Source organism: Andrena cerasifolii, chromosome 9 (genome assembly GCF_050908995.1).
Source record: "Andrena cerasifolii isolate SP2316 chromosome 9, iyAndCera1_principal, whole genome shotgun sequence".
Taxonomy (NCBI): domain Eukaryota; kingdom Metazoa; phylum Arthropoda; class Insecta; order Hymenoptera; family Andrenidae; genus Andrena; species Andrena cerasifolii.
Genome location: NC_135126.1, coordinates 15,333,193 through 15,350,929, shown reverse-complemented (window position 1 = coordinate 15,350,929; position 17,737 = coordinate 15,333,193). Strand labels below are relative to the sequence as shown.

At 52.6% G+C, this 17,737-nt stretch overlaps 2 protein-coding genes across 3 annotated transcripts; one reads left to right on the top strand and one right to left on the bottom strand.

Moving 5' to 3' along the window:
• The first annotated feature begins 376 nt into the window (after positions 1-376).
• Non1 (nucleolar GTP-binding protein 1) lies at positions 377-3,056 on the top strand. Its single transcript, XM_076819845.1, has 8 exons — positions 377-587; positions 663-937; positions 1,003-1,240; positions 1,317-1,559; positions 1,639-1,890; positions 1,959-2,246; positions 2,318-2,596; positions 2,673-3,056. Exons 1-8 carry the CDS (start codon positions 540-542, stop codon positions 2,970-2,972), a joined length of 1,923 nt encoding a protein of 640 aa, XP_076675960.1. The 5' UTR covers positions 377-539; the 3' UTR covers positions 2,973-3,056.
• A 331-nt stretch (positions 3,057-3,387) lies between these two features.
• Mav (TGF-beta domain-containing family member maverick) lies at positions 3,388-17,285 on the bottom strand. Of its 2 annotated transcripts, XR_013086414.1 has the most exons (4): positions 16,006-17,285; positions 8,543-8,660; positions 3,606-5,626; positions 3,388-3,565 (listed from the first exon to the last, which is right to left on the bottom strand). XR_013086414.1 is itself a non-coding variant. In XM_076819846.1 (3 exons), exons 1-3 carry the CDS (start codon positions 16,615-16,617, stop codon positions 4,818-4,820), a joined length of 1,539 nt encoding a protein of 512 aa, XP_076675961.1. In that variant the 5' UTR covers positions 16,618-17,285; the 3' UTR covers positions 3,388-4,817. The 2 variants fall into 2 exon arrangements, 1 of the variants encoding a protein (XP_076675961.1); XM_076819846.1 differs by having other exon boundaries at positions 3,388-5,626.
• Between the last annotated feature and the right edge of the window lie 452 nt (positions 17,286-17,737).

The window sequence follows — 17,737 nt, the reverse complement described above, 5'->3', positions numbered from 1 at the left end:
TGTATGGTATTGCAATGGAGGAAATTTAGATTGTCGAAATTGAGTTAGTAGCAATAATGTATTCCAATAGACTGTACTAATCATATAAAATAGGAAAAATTCATTTTTTTCAATGTGGGTTAGTCCGTTTTTGCACCCAATGCCTCATATATGCTCAATAATAAATAAACTGTGTGTCCTGAGATTCATTAACAGATATTTCGAGAGATAAAATATAGAAATATTGCTCAAAAACGGATAAAAACGGTCAACATCGAGTTTAAGTTCACCTTCGCAGTGTATCACATACTTAATGACCAAGTTTCTATAATTTCTTGTTAGAGGCGCTGATATTGTGATTCTTGACGTGTTTCTATCTCGTAGGTGAAGTTCTTCTGTATAGTTTTGATGTGTGTTTAGTATCCATGGACTTACATGTGCTTTCGTGCACCACGCGGGTGAAAATTGCGTTGAAATTGAAAATTGTGCGCCCTGTTTTCGTGTGCCTCGTCGGTGTGCAAGATCTGTGCAACGTGACGATCTAAAGAGATCGCAGAAAAATGGCCCTGTACAACTTCAAGAAAATAGCGGTGGTCCCCACCGCGAAGGTTAGTCGGCGCACCCTTCGTTTCATACTTACGATTAGTTTCTTTTTATACTGACACTTCGTTTTCTTCATTTAGGACTTCATCGATATAATCTTGTCGAAGACCCAGCGCAAAACCCCGACAGTTGTCCATAAGAATTATAGCATCGGAAGGATACGTGCGTTCTACGTGCGTAAAGTAAAGTTTACGCAGCAAAACTTTCACGACAGATTGTCTCAAATAATACAGGAGTTTCCTAAGCTAGACGATGTCCATCCGTTTTATGCCGATTTGATGAATGTCTTGTACGATAAAGACCATTACAAGCTAGCTCTCGGTCAGATTAATGTGGCCAGGCATTTGATTGACAAGTGAGTACAGCGAAGTGTGTTTGTACGGAGCTGTATTCTAACATTCTTACGTGTCTTCATAATAGCGTAGCAAAGGATTATGCAAGACTGATGAAATATGGAGACTCTTTGTATCGGTGTAAGCAGCTGAAGAAGGCCGCCTTGGGTCGCATGGCCACTGTTATGAAGAGACAAGCCGCGAATTTAGCATATTTGGAACAAGTCAGGCAGCATCTGGCTCGTTTGCCCAGCATAGATCCCTATACACGTACCATCATCATATGCGGCTTCCCGAACGTCGGTAAAAGCAGCTTTATAAACAAGGTGATTGAGCGTTATTTTTTATTCTGTTTGCATGGAACTTTTTGAAGGAAAATTGGTAACATTTCTTTCCTTGTAGATTACTCGTGCCGATGTCGAGGTCCAACCATACGCGTTTACAACAAAGTCGCTGTATGTCGGTCACATGGATTACAAATATTTGAGATGGCAGGTAATCGACACCCCGGGAATCCTGGATCACCCACTAGAGGAGAGGAACGTGATCGAAATGCAGGCGATAACCGCCCTCGCGCATTTAAGGGCAGCTGTTCTCTACTTCTGCGACATATCGGAGCAGTGCGGGCATAGTTTGGAAGAACAAGTACGTCGATGAATTAATTACGCTCATCGCTGGGCTCCTCGGCGTTAACGCGATGCGAATCAAGAATAATATTTTGCAGATCAAACTGTTCGAATCTATCAAACCTCTGTTCGTCAATAAACCTTTAACGGTTGTGGCGAACAAAGCGGACGTGTTACGTTTAGAGGAGCTAGCACCCGAGAAGCAAACAATTTTAAAATCACTGGAGGACAAGGAGGTCCCTGTATTAGAGATGAGCACGATTACAGACTTTGGAGTAATGGACGTGAAACTACAAGCCTGCGAGCGTCTGCTAGCTTACCGTGTTGATCAGAAGATTCGAACGAAAAAAGTACTAAAATGTATCCTATCGTTTAACAAAGTTTAAGCGCGCATATACTTACGCGTTTATGATTACAGGTGGAAGGGCTGCTGAATCGCTTGCACGTCGCACACCCTGTTCCGAGGGACAATAAAGTTCGTGCCCCCTGTATTCCGGAGAGTGTTCTGAAGAAGAAGCAGGCCATGGAGGAGCAGGCGAAGAGGAAACGAAAGCTGGAGCGAGAAATAGAAGAAGAAATGGGTGACGACTACGTGCTTGACTTGAAGAAGAACTACGATATCGAAGGGGATCAGAAGTTCGATATAATTCCAGAGATTTGGGAGGGACACAACATCGCTGATTACATTGATCCAGAGATATTCGAGGTTTGTACTTTCACTTTTAGCCACGTTCAAATTTACTTTCCGTCGCTTACCTCGCGCGTTTCCTTTCGTAGAAACTGAATGAACTCGAAAGAGACGAGCAACTTCGCGAGGAAACCGGCATGTACGATCACAAGATGCCCGAGCTGTCGGAGACGATGCGCGAGATCGTACACCTGGCCAAGCAGATTCGAGACAAGAAAGCTATTATGAAGGATGAGGCGCGAATTCAGAAGGCCTCCACGAAACCCGTGATGCCACGTACAGCCACGTCCAGGGTACGAGATAGGTCAGTGTCGAAGCTGAAGAACCAGATGGAGAAGCTGGGCATCGATATGGAAGATACCGAAAACGTGAGTAGTGTATCGGAGCGGTAATGGTACTAGGTCGCTTATAAGATCGTACGATAATCGTGTTCTGTCTCAACAGGCACACTTCACGAAGACGAGAGGACGATCGAGGTCCTGCTCGCAACCTGCCAGAAAACGTATGCGACTGGAGTCTGTGTCTCAGTCGAGGGCTCGAAGCAGCTCGAGGGCGGCGCGAGACGATATGGGCGTAAAGGACACCGCGATGAAGACCAAGCTGAAGAACATAGCGCACAAGGCTTTGAAGAAAAAGATCGCGAAGAAGGGTTTGAAGGGAGAGGCGGATCGATTCATCGGTACAAAAATGCCCAAGCATCTGTTCTCCGGTAAAAGGGGCGTTGGCAAAACAGACAGAAGATAATGATATTCACGCGGTTGTTGTTATTTCGAGGATTTTTATTGAGCTTCCATCTTGTCGGGCGAATAAATTTGCATTTGCCAGAAATCGTTGTTACCCAGCAGTTGAAGGCACGATTAGCGTGCAGTTGAATTCGTGCAAGATACCACGACAATATGAATGAATTGTCTCTCGCATTGCATAACTCGGTTGTCAGGGTGACCTTCGCCCTCGCACGGGGTGAGCAACATCGCCGTTCGGCGAAAGTTTATTGCTGTCGTGCGGTGATAACCCCTTAACCGTAGTATTCAAGAGTCTGCCTCGTTCATGGAGTCGCGTTCCTTACATTCTAAATAACCACCGATATCGAGGTTCGCTGCGTTGTGCAACAGATCGCTCGCGCCGGCTCGTACCGGGCGATGGGCGTTGATTGAAAGTCTTTCTGTTATAAATAACGAATAAATTTTTATTTTGTTACATCATCGATGGTTGATTAGAAAGTACAAGTAACGTGAGGTTAGGATGCCCATTGTGCGTAGTCGAAATTAGCTCCGCGAACGACTGCTTCGATACAGCGAAGCGCGTAAACATCTATTCAGTAGCGAGTTCAATGAAATCTCGGCTCGCGAGTTTGTGACTTGTACGCTCACACGCCACGCGATGTAGATGGAATAAAAAGAGTCTCTAAGCGTTTTCTTATCGACTTTAAAGGGATGCGATATGGGTGTGTTGCTGTGTATACAAGAGAGTTGGAGAGCTCCTCGACGCGCACGAATCTCAATACATTTACAAGCCCTCGGTACAACGTCGATCGCAACGAAATGCAGAATTATTCTCGCAAATTTCAATGATCTCCAAGATGTGCCCTGTAATCTATTAGGAACTAATGAAATCTCGAGCGACAGAAAACTTTACGAAGCGGCGATTTCGCGTGCAGGTCGATTGAAATCGATCGGTGATCGAGCGTAGACCGTTTGATCGTGCATACGTTCGATACTCGATACGCGTATGAATCTGATACTCGAATCAAGAACAATCGAAATAAATTAAAGGAACACAGCGGCGCGCGGCAGCTGTGCCGTCGTTTCTCACGCGCAATTAAAACCATTTCTTTCCGACGAAGAAAATCGAGCCGGCAACGTTGATCGTGTAACGTGGTGCGCGCACTCGACAAGTGTCATCGACCATTTTCAAAAGTAATTTTCCTATCGCGGCTCTCGTCAGTTTCCCCGTTGTCAACGGATCGATCGAACCCACAACGTTTCGCTTAACCAGGTCGCGTATGTACAAAGATAATTAAAAAAAGAAGAAGGAGAAGGAGGAAGTGGAATCTAACGATACGAATTACGATTATTTACGAGCAATAACGTCAAGCAGATATCTTAGTATCACAGTCAATGCGAGGCCCACGACTAGGGGGGAGGGGGGCCTGGGCCTTCGGTGGTGCCTCGGATCGAGTTAACCGTCGATCATCGATTTCGCGACAGAATCCTCCGTCTTTGGCTACGACGCCGCGTGCTCTCTCATTAAATGGAACGACCGTCCTCCCGACAGAGAACTTTTGCGAAGCGTACACGCGTCGTACAACGGACGAAGAGGAGCACGAAAGGAAGAAAGTTCTGCGAGCGCGATAGCTGTGTCGCGAGGGACGACGGACAGGTGGCACCACCGAACGCTATTCGGACGATTCTTTGGTGAGTCCTCGATAACGATAGACCGTTCTTTTCTCTTTATCTCTCGGATTCCTCCGCAACTGTTTCTCTATTACGCCCCGCGTATCGCGGCGCATACCGGGCGTTCGCGTGTGTCGCACGCGCGCCAGTCTATTCGTTCGTTCACTTTTACCGGCAGAAGCGATACGGAAACAGTTCAGGAACAAGCACACTCGAGCACTTGAATGTTCTTCCAATAGGAGACTTTCAGCTGCGTAGAGTCGTTCTCGTCGAAGTAGACGATCATAAGCTGGTCGAGCTTGCTCGGCGCGCAGCAGGGCTTGGGCACCTTCTTCCTGTCTTCCTTCCACAGCAGGCTCTGCAGCAGGGCGTGATGGTGGGCCGGATTGTATCTGGGCGGGCATCGACCCTTGCAGTAACCGGCGTCGAACGTTTTCGGGTAGACGATGAACTCGAAGCCCTTGAGGTCCTTGAACATCACGGTCAGCTCGTGCCTGCAGCACTTTTTGCTCTCGCCCTTGCACTTGGTCCTGCGGCCTTTGTGCAGCGACATCAGCTCCTCGGGAGTGGAGCGTTTCGACCTGCCGCTCGACGTTAGCTCCGCGAACACGTTCAGCACTGGCGCGGAGAAGGCTCGCTGCACTGGCTGCCCGTCGCGTAGGAATTCCAGCTCGAGGCCGAGATTCTCCAGGCCAGCCTCGTGCCACGAGGAGACGGCCTCGGTGGAGTCCAACTCTATCCATCTGGAGTCTCTGGAGGCGCTTCCCTCGATCCTCTTCCGAACGATCAGCCTCCTCGAATGGAACGTATTTAGGTAAAGCAGAACGTCCACGTGGTCGGAGCGCTCGGTGTAGTGACTGTGGAGCAGAATCCGAAGCGTCGCGTGATCCACCGACGCGCTCTCGTCCGGCCGAGAAATTTCCACGGGGAAGAACAACCGGTGACGGTACCGCCCTCCTCTCTCCATCCTCTCGTGCGCTCCGCTCGATCCATTTCCAGGATGCGCTGCAACAAAACAACCGCGACTCAGTGAACGCCGACATTACGTAAACGAAAACCTCTCCTGCAGCCTTGGACCTCTCTCCCTCTCTCCGCGTTACTCGCGCCTTCGCGCGTACCTCCTATTCATTCAGTTGTTATTAATATTCCACCGCGGCTATTGTTAGCGTTCTTAGCGTCATCCTCGGTGCTCGCGTGGTATTAATGCGATCCCAATCGCGTGTCACTGTCGTCGGAACAGTTCGGTAAGCTGCAAGTTTCCCGGACGGTTTTTCCGCGGTTCGGTCGGCAGGCTCGACGACGCGTATCCGGTAGAGGCGACGAGAACCGTCCACTCTCGTCCGTTCCATTTATATCGGGCAATTAGAGGAATCATCAAACTCCCCGGGGTAATTTGTTAATAAGCGTACGCGCGCGTCGTTAGCCTCGTTACTCGATGAGACGTGTTGACGTTCGCGCACGCGTAACCATTCCTCGCCGGGTACTAAACGAAACGATACCTACTATCTCGGGGGATCTTGCCGCGTCGGTACATACTCTTACATTCTGCGGGAGGACCCGCGCGGAAACGAAACTAGCGGGTTCCAGGAATCGGTGCGAGAACGCCCAAGTATTTGCGAGGCGTCCTGCTTCTCCGATCTCACGGGGGGCGCTACGATCGACGGAGGGCACTGATACTTTCTCGCGCCTTCTATCCTCCCTGCTCGTTCTCTGAACGGTCGTCCGGCTCGGTGAACCGAAACCGAGCGTTCCCCGGTAAGACGACACCGACGGATTAGCGGCGTGTCGCGCGGCGTCAACTCGCTCGGTACCAGTCGTAAAACAACGTGTAACACGACGCTCCTGTTACGCGTTTCGTCGTACGAGGTAAATCTGTCGGGGACGTAAAAATACGACCAGACTATCTGAGAGCGTTATCTCGGATCCCGCGCGTCCCGGGACGCCTTAACGGTCCACTTTGGAGTGCCGTTTCGCCCCGTAGCCCCGTCGCCCCTCGAAGCCGTTAACTAGCTTCCCAGAAACTAGTCTCCCAACGGAATGACTCGCGTCGCGAGTTTTAAGCTCGAACGCTGCAGCGATTCACCTGTTTATTTAAGAAATTTAACTAGCCTCCCAATAAGCTTCTAACGAGAACTGTTTATATTCCGAATGTGACTCAACCGAAAGAGCAGAGCGGCGATACTGGTAATCGAGGTGGCGGGGCTCCCCTCGCGAGCTTTCGTTCTGAATCAATCCCATCCGATTAACCGCGGCATCACCGCTCTAGAGCCCGTCCCACGCGCCAAACTATTCGTTTGTTTGTCAGTGGGCAGCGGTTACGACTCGGCGCGGACCGTCCCTAGAATAGGATCGCGGTGGCGAATCCGTGGCCGTGATTGCGCGGCGGACAATAATCGCCAGGCCGCGATTTGCGCTTGGCGATCGACCAACGATCGCAAAATAGCTCGGCGAGAGATCGGCCGGGAATCCGCGGCATCCCGATAATTCGGCGTAAAAGCCGATGGGAAGGCTACGCAGCCACCCCGATGCTCATTCACAGGCGCCAATTATAGGCCACCTTGCGCGCCACCGCCGCTCGAAATACGCCCGCGTACAGGGGTCATTATTTTCCCCAAAGGTATCCCGCGGTATTTTCGGGACGGCGTTCGCGGAATCGTCCGTCTCGATCACTGATCGCGACCGGTCGAGCCGCCTCGAGGAAGAAACGCGCTCCAGCTGCGAGGGGAAGTCGGACTGCGCTGGTAGCTGGCGGTGCTTCCTCGACGGCTCGTTCTTATTGCATTCGGGAACTCGTCGCCCGGCATTCCATCGCGATTGGAATTTCTATTTCATAATAACGCAGTCCCGCGGCTCGGGGGAGCCCGTGTCCAGCCTCGTCTCGCAGAGATGTCGCGAGAACCGTCCCCTTTTTGATCGGGCAACTCGACTACGGTCTCCCTGATGAAATCGAAAGCCCTTTGTCGCGCTGGATCCGCGGAGGTCGCCGCGCTCAGCCACGAGAGCCTACCAAATTCGTTTGGAGGCCGAGGGAGGCGAGCCGTTGGCAGCTCGGCGAAGGGTGCTCGTAAGCCCACTTCTGCCCCTTTCCACGCAGTCAAACGTCACGTATATACCTCGACCCTTCCCCGTAATAGTCCTCCTCTTCTACGCGTATGAAACGTGTCGCGCCGCGCTGCATCGCTCGAGGATTTGGAAAGAGCCACTCGACCAAGCTAGTTTCACGCTTTCCGGTCTCCTCCCGCTTCCTGCCCGTGTCTCTTTCACGCGCAGCCTCCTCGCCGATCGCTTTGTGCCGTTAAAAAGGAATAAGACCTACTTCAGACGGGGCACTCGCGCTGGGCGGCTAGAGATGCCTCGGAAGGATACGGAGAGATAGGGGCCGTGTAAATTACGATGACTAGTTTCTAGTTCCCAGAGCATCGGAACGCTCGCTCTCCTAGCTTATGCGCGTGGCTTTACTTTTCGCGTTGCGGGTACTTGGAGAGTGGAAAAGGTACCTTTCGCAGTTAGTTATTCCCGTGCATTCGTGGGAGGGGAAGCACAGCGGTGAGTCACCACGGATATCAGTCGCGAGATACAAACGTGTCTAGCCGGAGAAGGTCCTAAAAAGAAGAAGAGGGTCTCTCTCGTGTAGGTAGACGCGGCGCGTTAGTCTCAATACACGTGGCGAAACCCGTCGGTTTTCTTTGAATATTCGGCGGAAACTCCACGAGCTAGATGTTTACACGGGTAGTAATTATAGCGGGCCCGTGTGTATATTTTTTCAGAAAGGCGACTACGTGATTGCGCGCTTCCAAGGATCGTTCGCTCGTTCTTTCTCTCGCGAGAGTTCTCAAATAACGCGCGGATGGAAACGGAGAGAAATACCATTCTATGAACAGGCACGGGGCAAAGCGGGTCCCTCCGCTTCCGCCACTTTACCTGTAGCGTGAAACACATGCAGTCTCTTGGCACTTCTCGAGCTCTGCCCGTCCAGCTGCTGCACTTTCTTCAGGTACTCTCTGTGCGCTCTCTCGTACTCCGCTTGGCTCACGTTCGCCTGCGAACAGAATTGCACAGCATGATTCTCGGCGACGCCCGGCTAACTGGGTATTGCGGAACTTGCCGGGGGAAACGGACACGGGCGACGCGTCTCGTTCCTCCTAATCAGTTGTAAAACACGCCGCATTGTACGGCGAGGCGTCCAAACCCGCGGCAAGTTCGTAGCGATTAGAACGAGGAGAGGAGAGAAACGGAGAATGCGGGGGACCAGTGCTCCCAGCGGACTTGGAAAGAGTCCAGCTTATCGGGCGAATCGTGGCTTGAACTTTCGGCTCGCTTAATTGAATCTCGGTTGCGTATCCAGCGGGGTCGCGCGCGATAATCGGTTCGCGGGCGTGACATAGAAATTATCTAATTTTCTGGGGTCGCGCGAGGCGGCAGCTGGCGATTCCAGCGGCTGCGCGGCTTCTCCAAGCAGAGCCGAGCAGCTCGACTCGACTCTCGACCCTTCCCGCCTTTTTCCTCCCGTTTCTCCTTTTGCTTCACGCCTGACCCCTCTCGAGCCGTCATCTCGTCGTCTGGACGCGCCGGTCCGAGGGGCAGCTCCTCGGTCATTGTGCCTCCAAGCTCCTCCAGCGGACCCGCCCGCTTTCCTCGGACCCCACTTTCCATCTCGAGCACCGTTGCAATTTTCGAGCAGCCTTCTCCCCTTAAGCGTCGCGAGGCCTCGCCGTTTCCGCGGATGAGAAACTCCAGACGCGCTAGACGCTTCCGTAAAATTAACTCGTCTACCGAGTCTGGCTCCTTCCGCCGAGCACCAGCGAGCACAGCTTCCTAGGGGGCTCTCGAACGTCGAGCTCTCGGTTAATTGGAGCACGTGCTAAAATCGCTGGATAGAAAGGCCACCGCGAGTCCGCCAGCTTTTACGGACACTTTCGCGGATTACTTTTTGCGGCTTAAGCCTCGGCCCGAGTAAACGGTCGTAACGATCAGCCGCATAGTTGATCGTAAGCCACGGCACGCCGCGGTGGACGTGGCTCGGTTACGACCCTCTTCATTAAGCAGATTATTTGTCGGTAATAATAGCGCAGGGGAAACAGAAGAACCGGCGCTTTGGAGTAGCTACGACGGATATTAGAATGTCTAAGTAGATGCCGTTGAATCGAGAGCTTCGGCATCGAGACGGCATGCGAGGATTGCGAGGTGGGACGGTCGTCTTGCTTGGTAAAGGGTCTTTCAATAAGGGCGCTCGAACTTAAAATTAAATAAAGAGAGGTGTACGCGAGCTATGGCGGAAATCTTTATTGCGGATTAAAGTAGATTCAATTCCATTATGTTTTAAAAATAACATCGCTCAAATGGCCCCGCTTTGATTGCAAGAGGCGATCCGAGAGACCCAATTTTCGATGACTAACAACGCCGAGAAGAGGCGATGTCAGCTGGCCGGCAAGATCGCGCGACTTATCGCCCTTAGACTTTTTTCATTGGGACTACGTTAAGTCCCTGGGCTATTCACGACGTTGCTGAAACCCAGCCGGATTTATTTGGAAGAGTCATCCAAAATTGGGTCTCCCGGATCGCCTCCTGCAATCGATGCCGTGGAAGCCATTTGAACGATATTATTTTGAAAACATAATGGCACTGGATGTACTATAATCCGTAATCAAGATTTCCGCCATAGCTCGCATACACCTCGTTTCATTAAATTTTAAAGATCGCGCGCCCTTATTGAAAGACCCTAAACTTGGGCCACTCTCAACCACTGCCCACCTCGCTGTGCTCTTTCATCGCTCTTCTAAATTAGGGAGTCACCAGCCACGAAACAGAGACGCACATGGACGCCTCCGCAGTGTCCAGAGCGGAGTCGCTTAACTGCTCGCTCTCTTTAAAGCGAGTTAGTCGGGCCGACCGAGTTCCGGTGCGTCGGGACAGTGGCCCCGTGGCGCGTCGCGAATTCGCGCCAATTCCTCTTTCCCTCCAAGCACGATTCCCCTGTCTCGACCCGTAAGTCGACCGGGACCCGCGTGGTTCCGAATCAGACCGCGACCCTGGCCGAGTTGACTCCTCTCAATAACCGTTTGACTCGACCGAGAGGTCGGTCAGTGTCGCGTTCGCCGATCTTTCGACTCGGTTTGCAGCGAGCCTGAAAAGGGGTCGCTGGGCCGTTCCGTCGAGCGCGGAGGATACTCGGCTCGTTGTTTCAATCCTGGCCGCTTCCGGGTCGAGAAAGCGGCGAGCTCGTAACCCGTGGCGTAAAAATAAATTCGCGGCGTTCGCGTCTCTGCTTGGACCGCGGCTCGCGAAAGCGGAAGTCGGCGGCTCTCGATCGGGAGTGGATCACCGTGGATCGAAGGAACATAGCGGGGTGTATGTATTTGGGACGCGTTCGAGTGGTGCGCGCAGCTTTGCTCCGGCGAGTATGTATACGGGGAGTTCCCTTAATGCTAGAGGTTTCTCTCAAGTGAAGGGTAAGAGGAAGAAGCAGGGAATGTCACGAAACAATTTTATCGAGGAAATTAAGTGTTTCGTTCCAGTGCAGAGTGGACATTTCCTGCTTTTAATCAGTATATCAAAACATTAACGTTATCTTGCTGGGGCATTTGAACTCTATAACCCTTTCTGATTCGAGAGTACTGTATTCCCAATTGTCACCAACCAAATGTGCTATAAATCGCGGAATCACGAACCATGGGCATTCCTCGGTTTTCCTTTCTCCCTTCAAGGAAGAGGATAGAAATAATATTAGATGAATCTCCATAGCAGTGCACACGCGACTGAAACATCTCGAAACCTAATTGTTGTTATTTCTATCCCCGTCTACGGTTTAGGGTAATTGTGGGACAGTTGCCGCGCCTTAAGGAAAATTGTCACCGTGTATAAATTTTGCAATGAAAATTTATTCCAAGGCTACATATTATTAGTTGAACATCCTACTACTAGTATTAAAGAAAATCAAAATTTTAATAGTTGTCACCCTTAAGAACTTGAAACTAAAAACATCCATTTTTTATGACCCTGATTACCGGTAACCCTGAAATACCGAAGGTGCGGTATCTGTCCCGCAATTACCCTACGCGGTATAACTGCTCGTTAGGGTTAAGGGGATTCCCCTTAAGTTGCTGTTTGGATAATTCCCAGGTGCTTGCTCTTTCCTTACGCGTCCAAGTAATTACCGTTCCAGTCCCCAAAACCTGCACGGTTCTCTGGGCCCTCATCTCTCGATACTCCAGCGCTCCAGTGTCTTCGTCCCCTTCAACCCTTACGGCCACGCTGTATCCGCGGCTTACTTTACTTGTCCCCGATCCTTCGACGAGAATCGTAACGAGGTCCCACGCGCGCGGAGGGCATTGGATGGGTGACGTTCCCGCGAATGCCGATGTCCTTGGAGAAACCATCGCGCAACGACGCTCGTTCCCTTTGCCTCCCACGCTACAGCTCCTCCTCGGAGAAAGATATTTCGCAAGCCATCTGGGTCCCGGCGAGTCGGGTCACATTCCTCGCGTTACCTTCGCCTCCGCCTCGAAACGCGGGAACGCCGTCGCGCTCGTACTTCTTCGAACGGCTGCTTTCGAAAGCAATTTTCTTTTCCCGCCCGCTCCGTTCCAGCGGACGTAGCGCGCAGCCGGTGCTCCTCGTGCTCGTTGCTTTCTCTCCGGGGAACGCAGCCGATCCCGACGAATCGACGCTCGATTCTCCGTCGGGATCGATCCCTGCCCAAGCACCTTTCGCGAGACGAATAACCAAACCGAAGCTCTCCGTTATGCAACAACGACCATTCCTCAACCTCGCATCGTATCCAGCGTCCATCGGTCGAGTGCCGATGCTGCGGGCATAGATCGCTAGCTAACTTCTTGCTCGATCAAGCTTGATGCGTGTTGGCAAGCGATGGCCCGTGACGGCAGCATGCGTACTTGAAACTGAGGTGAAGCTACCTGGAATGCCGATGGGGCGTCAGAAGTCTGCCAAAGGGACAGCACTTGGACTAAAAGAACGCAACTAGCGGTACCTCACTGGACGCTTGAGTAAAGGCTCCCTCGGAGCGACGCGATTACTCGCGGCGGTCTACTGTAGGGTTTTGCGTTGGCACGTGGTAATTTATGAATAATTAATGTTTTATATTTAGTTATTCTGTCTGTATAGAGAGAACTCAAAAATCGTTGCGAATAGTGCAGTTTATTGAGAGATATAGAGAACTGATGCGATACAATAGATGCGTGACGATTTATGCGAATGTTATCGAGATACTACTGCTCTGTATAACCGAGCACTCAGGTCGGTCGCGAGAGCGTGAGTGTGTGTACGAGTGTTGCGAAAGGTAAATAAGAGGTCCATCAGCTGTTTGATAATATTCTTGCGAATGATGTGAAAAGTAGAGATAGAGAGAAAGAGAGATGGACAGAGAGAGAGATATGATTCTGCTGAAACACTGTCACAGTAAATATTTATTAGTTTCTAAGATTTTGTTTAACATATTTGTAAAGCAGTCATTTTCTCCGTAACATAATTTGTCCCCAAGCAGTTAAGACGCGTGTTTCTTTTACGCTCTAAAAGTAACGATCATTTCCAATTGGATATCCCCCGCGTTACTATAGGTGCGCGGCGGCTTATGGACAGCCACAGAGATGTTCCACGTTGGTCCGCGCCTTAAAAATGCCGAGCAGGGGAGTCCCGTGACGCAACAGCTGTAAAAGTTGGCCGCGTAACGAGGAAGGAATCCAAGCACGCATCTCTCGAGCCGCGCTGCTTATCCTCCTCCTCGTTTTATTTCGCCGCTTCCGGGCCTACCTCGTTCCGTTATCGATATCTCGGCGAGTCGATGCTCGGTTAAAGTTCACAGCTACCCACGCGGAGCAGTATTTTCGGCTGCGGGGGTTCGAGACGGTCCCGGTGGGACGTTGCATCGGTGACTCAGCCAGAAGTCTCTTTGAACGGGTAACCGTTCCTCTTTAAACGTTGTATCGTCTGGACGAGAAGCGTGAACGATGGAAATGCGAAGAAGGAGGATGCAGCCGGACTCTGGTGATCGAAGAGAGACAACTGGTTCTGCGTTCCCTTCGGCATTAGAGGTGGCCGCGTTCGAGTCCCGCGCCGGCTCTCACGTTTCTCGGTGACGTCCTCGGGTTTGGAGGACAGCCGGGAATCGACTTTCGTTATCGCGTACAGCCGTAACGGCGTCGCTGACGGCTATAGCTGCCGCGACAACAGGTGTTCCCGCCCACGTTCATCCTCTAGACTCTACAGCACTCTACGACATCCGGAACGGGACGGGACGGAGATTCAGCCTCCGTCATCGACCGAACCGCGGGCGCGGGCTACCGGAATCACGGGCCGAATGCCGATTTCACCGGTCCGCCTGGGACTTTCCGGATGACAGAGTGCCGGCGTAACGCTCCGAATTTAGATCAGGCGCGGCGACAACGACTTTCGAATGGCCGCGTAAATGAAGCGGGGCGGGGATTGCCCGGACTGTTGGTCGGGGAAACACCTGGTGAGAATCGCGAAGCTCTATCGATGCTACGTACCAAGACGGAGCTAGCCGGCCGGCAAAAGAAACTAGTCGGTCCGGTCTGGGGCCCGTTTGATCCCAGTCGTTAATCCCTCGTATCGTGTACCGCGAGAGGGGCGCGTAGTCGCGGCCTCGGTTAAAAGCAAAAGGCGAGCGTCCGAGGAGAGGCAGGACGACGATCGGAAGATCCGATCGGAGTGGACGTGGGCGTTCGCGCACGCACGTGGACAGCCGGTTGCCTGCATAGCAGAAGGATCGGCGCACGTGCTCGTGCATGCGTTAGCGAAAGTGGGGCAACGCGGACCACCCACGGTCCTCGTCTTCGACTCGCCGCCTGTTTACGGATGCCGCCGACTCGCGACTCCCTCGAGTCGTCTCTTTCGCTCGCCTCGAGCCTGTTTGCCGGCGGCAAACCCAAGGCTCCTTTCGATTAGGTACTCTCTCCCCGTCGATTTTCGCGAGGACCGACCGCCGCGCAACACCTGTTGCCCCGGAGCCACGTACGTGCCGCTCAACTCGGTCCCCGTCTTTCGATCTTCGTTACCGAACAGGGACGACCCGACGAGGCGCGCGGAGATGGCCTCTCCTGTCGCGTTCCTCCTTTCCTTTCTTCCCTTTCTTCCTATTCTTCCCGTACGTTCCTTTTCTTTCCTTTCATCGTCCCGCCGCTTCGTCACCTCGCCCCGAGCCATCCACGCCGCCACAGACGGCAACCTTTTCTCTGCATCTTCGATCTTCTCCCTCTGCTCCGCCTATCCGCCGCGTGTCCGTCTATCAACCACTATCTCTCCGTTCTCTCTTTCATTCCTCTCCGTCCCCCTTCATCCCCCACACCCCTCGCCGTTCTGCTCGCACCTTTCCCTCGGCCGGTACGCTCCTTTCGACGGGGCTACGGACTTTTTTCGCGACGCGACGACGCGGCACTGGCCCCCGCGATCTTTCGAGCATCGCGAAAGTCGTCCCCTTTCGCGGCGACGCGAAAACAGTCGTATACGTTCTGTCAAAAAAGTACCGGCGAATCGATCGTTTAAAAAGCTCGCTTAAAGGGATCGTTGAAATTCTTTTTGTCGCTAAGTCGGCGCAACTGTCCTCTATACTCGCGCGGAGTTTGAGCGTCATTTGTCATTTAGTTTGTTTGCAGTGCGCCATTGTGTCAGTTCGTCTCAAGTGTGTTTTGCGATTTTTAGAATGGATAAAAATATCGAACAAGGAATCTGTACGAGTTTGAAAAGCAAACCAGTCAACAAGCTTCGGAATGGCGCCTTCCAATTCAACCGAAAATGAGAAAAGCACGTCAAAGTCGATCAAAAGTGAAGGTGATGTTGGCAGTTTTTTTGGATTACCGCGGGGTGTTGCGCACTCGGAATTCTTGCCACAAGGTAAGTCAGTAAATAAAGAATATTATCTGAGCGTTACGCGGCGTTTGAGAGAGCAAATTCGTCGAAAAAGACCAGATTTGTGGAAAGAAAACTCATGGATTTTGCACCACGATAACGCACCATCTCACAAGGCTATTATTGCGAACGAATTTCTGGCCAAAAACTCAAGAAATCTTATCGAGCAGCCACCGTATTCCCCTGATATGGCTGCGGCCGACTTTTTTCTTCTTCCAAAACTGAAATTACCACTTCGAGGCACCCGTTTTCAGTCGATAGATGACGTACAAGAGAATTCGCGGCGAGTACTGAAGTTGATCCCAAAAAGTGCGTTGAAAAAATGTTTCGATGATTGGGTTCTTCGTTGGCATAAGTGTATTATTTCGAAAGGGGCCTGCTTTGAAGGCGATGCAATAAATTTGGACGAATAATACATATTTTGTGTTTCGTTGACCAATTCCCGGTACTTTTTTGACAGAACGTACATCTCTACGGAGCGGGAGAAAGCGGGAGGGACTCACCTTGGAGGGGTCGGGTATCCTCTTCAAGCCAAGACCTCGCGCGATGCTCCTCCTGATGATCTCCAGCTCGCTCTCGTCGAGAACGGTCCTCGTCGTCTGCCGCTGGTCCTCCTCTTCTCGGAAAGCGTCCTCGAATGCGTCCTCGTAGACGTCCTCGAGACCGGTCGAGCGGTCGAGGTCGTGCCGGGGACCGGTTCGCAGCAGTGGGTCCTCTCGCGACGGCATCGGTACGGCCGCCGCGGCAGCGCAGAGCGCCGCGATCGCCATCGTTATCAGCAGAACACGAGGAGCGCTCCGCCCCGCTACTTTCCGCTCGGAGGAGCGTCTCTGTGCCCGGAGCGTCTCCGAGCTGCTGACGGGGACACCGGTCGCACCCTCGGCGATCCACGACGGTCCACACTCGCGAAAGCGTTCCCCTCGGCACGGGTCGGGCGACTCGGTCGCGAGGGCTCTCGGGACAGCGCGGGCGCCTCTAGCGATCCCGCGAATGGGAACCGCGACGAAAGCGCGGCCTGAACTGGCGCCGATTGGCCCGTGCGAGCACACCGATGCTGCCTCCTGGTCCTCGTTATCACGGGTCACGCGTCGACGAGTCGTTGCCAGCTTTCCCATAGCCGGCTCGTGATGCGAGTTGGCGCCCGATCCGGCGGGATGTCTCCAGGTCAGGGAGCACCACGTCGCTACGTCGCTCCCTTGCGCCGATTCGACTTTCCCTCCTCTCCTCTCGGCCACCCTATCCGCTTCTCTGGCCAGACTCGTGGATCGCGAAGCAGCGGCCACCGACGTAACGATCTCTACGCGCGCCCGCACTTTTCCTCGCGGCAGTATCTCTCCGAGCACCTCTCCGTCTCGGTCGATTCAACAGCCGCTCCTCTCGCGGGATCTAACGGGGTATCCGCGACCGATCGTCCACCGGTTTGGTTTCTTCTTCCTGCGCGACGGCAACGGAGACTGCGAGTAGGACGACGACGGCGTCGGCGACGGCGAGCACGACGCGGGCAAAGAGGACACGGCCGGGGAGCAGCGTGGAAAGGAGAACGAGGAACACGGCGGAGACAGTGCCGAGGCGGTCATCTTAAAACGCGAACCGATCGAGGGCCCTCGCTCGTCGACGATTTACTGGTAATCCTGCCCTCGTTGCGCCCCACGGACGCGCAATGGATCGCGGTCTTGGAAGAGCGCGACGCGACGCGACGCGAGAATGCTGGGGATTGCGACCGGCACGGGACGAGGAGGCGCGACCCGCTCCGCTCGAGTGCTGCGCGTCGACTGTCCAATACCGTGGTAACGCGCGCCCGCGTATATATCCCGCTGACTACTCCCCTACTACTACTACTGTACTATTACTACTACTACTACTATTACCACTAATGCTACTCTCGGGATTATGCTCAGTACGAACTCACGAGCATCGAATCAATTCACTGCCACCCATGCGTCGTCTCGATTAAATCCAGCATTGCACGTGAAAGTAAACGTCTCGATTAACGATTGCGCGCGTACGTCCACGATAGATAGCCGTACTTCGAATTTACCAATCATCCAGTCTCTCGAAACTCGCGGTCCAACTTTGTCGAGCGTGTTCGGGCGATTTTTATAACTCTCCTAATAACCGCTGGCATGTCAAAGGCTAAGTAAGAGGTAAGCGACCCAGTCGCCTAACTGCCGCTGGGATAATTGTCATCCGCGGTATCTGCGCTTATTTCGTAGACTGGGGGCCTTATTTGGAGCG

Excerpts from the sequence above, each read along its gene's own strand:
- Non1 (XM_076819845.1), top strand. The coding sequence starts at position 540 with ATGGCCCTGTACAACTTCAAGAAAATAGCGGTGGTCCCCACCGCGAAG. Across the intron at positions 588-662 it reads CGGTGGTCCCCACCGCGAAG|GACTTCATCGATATAATCTT; the intron begins GTTAGTCGGCGC and ends TTCTTCATTTAG. Across the intron at positions 938-1,002 it reads GCCAGGCATTTGATTGACAA|CGTAGCAAAGGATTATGCAA; the intron begins GTGAGTACAGCG and ends TCTTCATAATAG.
- Mav (XM_076819846.1), bottom strand. The coding sequence starts at position 16,617 with ATGGGAAAGCTGGCAACGACTCGTCGACGCGTGACCCGTGATAACGAG. Across the intron at positions 8,661-16,005 it reads GGATACCCGACCCCTCCAAG|GCGAACGTGAGCCAAGCGGA; the intron begins GTGAGTCCCTCC and ends TTCTGTTCGCAG. Across the intron at positions 5,627-8,542 it reads GCATGTGTTTCACGCTACAG|CGCATCCTGGAAATGGATCG; the intron begins GTAAAGTGGCGG and ends GTTTTGTTGCAG.